Genomic DNA, 5404 nt, shown 5'->3' on the forward strand with positions numbered 1-5404 from the left:
GGGGAAGGTGAAGAGGTGGGAGGCCCGTCTGTGCAGAGGACCCCTGATGGTGATTGTGATGAACCTGGACTACTTCTGGGTATCCCCAGTGAAGAGCAAGCTATACTGCTTTTGTCTTGAATCCTATTCAGTATTTAAATAACATTATTTTTAAAAGTTTTATTTTGTGAATGGGTAAATATTTTTTAAAGTTTTTATTTTATTATAAATATTAATTCATACACTTTTAAAGATTTCACTGTGACATTTCCTTATATGTATATATTGGGCTTTAGTTGTATCACCCTATCTACCATAAATGGTATTTTCATTCTTTTCTTCCTATAGAAGGGATATGGCATTTATTGAGAACATTCTGTGTGCCAGGCATTATTGGAAATTCTTTAAATATTGTAATTACAGTGTGCTATTTAGAAATACATCTAGAAATATTTATTCACCTCAAATTAACACATTGTGTACAAGTTCACTTTAAATGCAATGCTTTGTGTTGGTGAACAAAGTATGTTCATAGTATGTCAATTTGGCCAAGGTAAATTAATTCACACAATGTGCTCTTTTATTTTTTTAGGGGCATTTTAACCATACTGAGAATCGTTAGAAGTTGGAAATGGGCAAAGGGAAGATTCCAGTTTCGATTTTGAATCCTCAGTGTGACTGCAAATGTAAATCCCTTACAAATAGTTTTGGCACCCACCTGTTCAAATAGCAGCCTGGCGCCGTCTGCTGCTAGATCGTCCTCTCATTCTGGTGATACACTGTCCTCTACACAAGAACCAGGAGAGTCCATGTCACTTCCAAAGAGCCCCCAAGTTGTTATGATTTGCTACAGCCTCCATTCAGATGTGTCTTGCCTAAGAGAATGATCAACTGCATTATTTAAAAGTTTAAAAAGTGTATCAAACTTCCTATGAGGTTTGGGAACCCTGTGGCTTATGGAATCATGTCCAGATGTTGCCCTGCTTTTATATTTCCATATTGCTTTATGAGTGTATCCAGGACTGCTCATGTACTCTTTTTAATTAAAAGATTTATTTTTATATTATAAAATGCTCTTGAAGTGAATTTTACTAAACAGTATCCAATCTGTTCTGTGTCATTCTCCAACTGAAGTTATCAAGGACAGCACTCCTTTTATATTAAAATGGAAATTGCTCATTTTCTCTTGGGTTTTCATGTTTTGTCTAAGTGTGGAAACTGGTGTTATTTTCCCTGCATTTGAAAGCGTCCCAGGATCTCATGTTTTATAATAGACAAAGTCCTAAAGAAATCATGATGCCATTGAATCGATCTCAAGTTCTTTAACCTTCTAACACTAGAGGAGGGCCCAAGTGCCCTCTGTACTCTCTGTTTACATCGTGTTACTCATAGGGGCTGTGTTCCCTGCCATGGATGTCTTCAGCATTCACTTTGGGAAGAGCCACAATCATCCATAAATGATGATGGTACGCAGGCATGGGGGAGCTCCATACTGGGAAGATGGGCAGAGAAAGACATGATGTTGGAAGGAAACTGCCACAATGCCCTCTGTGATGGGGATTAAACAGAATCATTGTACACACTGTTGTTAACCCCAGATGAGACACCAGCTCTGTGACTAGTGTAGAGTGCTAACCCATGCTCAAATAACCAAGCTTCAAAAGTGAGAAAGTATTGGGATTTATAACCTTAAGAAACCTGTAGTTTTCTTTTCAAAATGAGATATACACCTTAATTGTTAAGCTAAAATTGTTGTTAAAAAATTGTTAATTTTTTGTGTGTATAAATTCTGTCCTCAAATTTGTGGAGAGAGGTGATGTCCATGTATTTATGGCTGGGTATTTTGGTAATCTCAGCAGCACACAAATCATCCAGAGCATGTTGAACAGTCCCTGGGCATGATCTTGTCCCATGGAAAATGCCCCACATTTAAATCAAGCAGACTGAGGTTCGATGTTGTTACCACCAGACATCTCACATGTGACAATGATGACTCTTAACTTCTTTGAGCCTCCTCCTCCCTGCCTGCAGGGTGGGGATGGTAGGGACTGTCACCAGGGTTAATGAGCACACCCATGGGAGTGCTGATCCTCAGGGTAGCCTCTTTCCCTCGCTGCACCTTCCCTCCAGATCTAGAGCAGGCCTTCTATCCTGGAAAGGCAGAAGGTCACAAAAGATGACTACAGTGTAAGCATGACCAAAAGGGTGAGTTGAAGCTAGCCAGAATTTGAGTACCAAGAGTTTTACTACAAATGCCCAGAGTTCTTAGATTATTGAGAGAATACTGAATGGAAAAAGCTTGTCACAGCCACCTTAAAGACATGACATCAGCATTTTCGCAGTTTTTAGTATAGTCATAAATGGATCATAAAGAGAAAGCTCTGACACCCCAGGCTTGCCACCCATCTTTCCTGGACTGTGCACATCTCAGCACCCACACTTAGTCTCACCTTCCTGTCCAGCAGGGATCCACACATGGCCATGCTGTCCTAGACCATGGCACAGCCTAGCAGCTTGGTCCTAGACCAAGGTCAAGCAGTCCCCAGCCTTTTTGGCACCAGGGGCCAGTTTCATGGAAAACAAGTTTTCTACAGATGGTGGGTGGGGTGGAGAGGGTGGCAGTGATGGTGGGTGGTGGGTCGTATGGTTTCTGGATGATTCAAAGGAGCATCAAACTAGATCCCTCAAATGCAGTCAGGTTCACAGTAGGGGTTGAGTTTGATGAGAATCTAATATAACCACCGATCTGACAGGAGGCAGAGCTCAAGCAGTGATTTGAGCAACGGGGAGTGTCTTAGTTACTTACTGCTGAGACGAAACACCTGACACCCAATGTTAAAGGAGAAAAGGTTTATTTCAGCTTACAGTTTGTAGAGGTTTCAGTCCCTAGTTGACTAGTTCCAAAGCAGGGCAGCATGGCACAGGTGCATCTCAGAGTAGAAACTCCATGCCAAGCAAGCAAGAGACAGTGAAGCAGCAAGTAGCAGCAGCAACCTGCCTTCTTTCTGTTCTTTTATAATCAATCCATCCAGGCTATAAGCCTGTTGATTGATGTGACCCATGCTCAGGGTGAGGCTTCCATTATCTACACCCAGTATCACACCGTTAATCCACATTCACACACCCTGATCCAGACACCTTCAAAACTCCCCACCTGTGATTGCCTGAGGCTTTGGGGGATGTCTAGACACAAGGCATACCAGGGAGTAGCTGTAAATACAGGGCTTTGCTAGCGCGCCCACCTGCCACTCCCCTCCTGCTGTGTAGCCCATTTACTAACAGACCAGTACCAGTCCATGGTACAGAGGACAGGGACCCCTACTCTTGCCACTCTACCTTCCTGGCTGTCACAGGTGTCTTCCACTGCTACCTCTCTCCCCACCTCCTCAGTTCCAGAGTCATCCCTCGTCACAAGCATAGCCTCTGTTCCTCTCTTTCACCCTAGTCCCTCTCTTTCAGGCCCAACAGCTGAGAAAGTATGAAGAATATGAACATTTCGGTAGGACTGGTGTTAAGCAGTCTTAATGATTATAAAAGTAATAACTTGTTCACTGGAGAGGAACATGGAAAAAACAGGAAGGAACACAAGCTTACTCATCCAGATGACTAGCGGTGGTCTGCTACTCATGGTTCTCCAGATACCCACTCTTTCTTGGTGCTAACCAATGTCCTTCCATACCATCATAAGCAAACGCCACCATAAAGGCAGCAGCAGGTTCCGCTGGTAACAGTCATTGGGACAGCCCTTCTTGGGCAGTGTTGAGGGTGCCCACTCTGAGGAGGCTGTGTGTAGCAGGCAAGGAGCTGGCAAAGGCCAGGTGGGTGCACCTGCTGGCAGGGCCAGGTCAGCTGTCCTCTGCAGGAGCGGCTCTCCCTGCCAGATTGACTTGTTAGCACCACAGGTGCTGAAACAGATTAGCTCATTGGCAAAACCCTCATAGATTTTGCTAAACTGGGTTTTGACGTACATCGTGATGAGCATGAAATGAGATTATCCCTTTAAAGTGCTTCCTCTTTGTGTTCTTGTCAAAAGAGGAAGAAAAAGATATTTTCTTGTACCCTGAGGAAACAGACTAAGCATTATTGTTCATACATATGTCTATTACATAAAAACTTTCAATTTTCTCTTTATAAGCTGTCATTGTTTCTTTGTGTAGGGGCTAAAAATATTGAAGTATACATACCTTTTACTGATTTCACAAAACTAAGTATTTAAGCAGCTTCTAAACCAACAAATTATAAAACTTTTCAGAAAATTCAAAAGCATGTTAAATCGTTAACAAAAAAGACATTAACATCATTCAAATATTTTGCCTCCTTTTAAAATAGTTTATTTCTAAATTTGTTTTAAAACATTAAAATATATTGGAAATTGATATTTATTAAAGAAAAAATTTAAAATTGAAGTAAAAATGAAAAATAAGCCACTGTCTCAGTTACTTTTCTTGTTGCTGAGACTAAATACCCAACACCCAAAGTTAAAGGAGGAAAGGTTTATTTGGCTCCCAATTTGTAGAAGTTGCAGTTCATAGATGGCTGGCTCCAAGGCAGGGTGGCATGGCAGAGGGGCATTGCAGAGGAGAAATAGTTCATGGCAAACAGCAGCAATTTACAAGCAACAACGCTAGTCCTTTTTCTGTCCCTTTATATTTTATCCAGGCTATCCTAGGGCAGATAGCACTCACACCTGGGGTGGGACACCCTTAATCCTACCCAGAACTATGCCAAACCAGTCAATGCACTAATTTAGTAATCACACATCCTTGATCCCAGCATCACACATTCTAGATTCAGTCACCTCTGAAAAGCCCCACCTATGACCACCTGAGGCTTTGTGGAGCATATCTATACACAAGCTATAAGAGTCATCCATAATTCATTGCTCAAAATTAACTGTTAACATTGAGATGTGTAATGGGGTGCTCAAAAATGTATGTTTATTTAAGTTTATTACAGTAAAAGACACATTGCCAAGAACAATAGGATAAGTGTGTTTGAAGCTAGAAATATTTTGAGGGAGATTAATGGCAATGTGTCTTTTACTGTAATAAATTTTTAAATTTAAATATTCACTTTTTTGACCACCTGTCATTGATTAGATGTTTATGGCAATTTCTGTTTAATAAAAACGTTACAGTGTGTCCTCATCCACAAGCAACATGTAACTTCTGGCTCTTCCCCAAAGACCATGGCTCTTCCCTCAAAATGACCATGAAAGGTAAATGTTTTATATCAATTCAGGACATTGAAGCAGCCAAAACAGTGCAACTAAAGACATGAAAGAGGACTCCCAGAACTGCTTCAGAAAGAGGCAAGAACAATGAAATAATAAGTGTGTTCAAAGCCAAGGGGAGTATTTTTAGGAGGATTAATGTCAATATGTCTTTTATTGTAATAAATTTTTAAAAATGTAAACATTCACCAT

At 41.0% G+C, this 5404-nt stretch overlaps 1 protein-coding gene across 10 annotated transcripts in view; it reads left to right on the forward strand.

Moving 5' to 3' along the window:
* CUNH10orf143 (chromosome unknown C10orf143 homolog) overlaps positions 1-5404 on the forward strand; it is a 71771-nt gene that overhangs the window by 47184 nt on the left and 19183 nt on the right. For 2 of the 10 annotated variants that reach the window (XR_015440424.1, XM_087185144.1), the window contains 2 exons: positions 2-174; positions 572-1161. The exons of 5 other annotated variants lie outside the window; for them this stretch is intronic. Coding sequence is in view for 2 of the 5 variants with exons in the window: in XM_087185144.1 (XP_087041270.1) it covers positions 2-142 (141 nt within the window). In the remaining 3 variants the exon portion in view is untranslated. Of the gene's footprint in view, position 1; positions 175-571; positions 1162-5404 lie in introns of those variants that run through there. 3 more of the 10 variants (XR_015440426.1, XM_087185146.1, XR_015440427.1) reach the window with 2 other exon arrangements.

The sequence above is a fragment of the Heterocephalus glaber genome, unplaced genomic scaffold (genome assembly GCF_053883595.1).
Source record: "Heterocephalus glaber isolate CG9 unplaced genomic scaffold, H.glaber_assembly_v1.0 deba00001497, whole genome shotgun sequence".
Taxonomy (NCBI): domain Eukaryota; kingdom Metazoa; phylum Chordata; class Mammalia; order Rodentia; family Bathyergidae; genus Heterocephalus; species Heterocephalus glaber.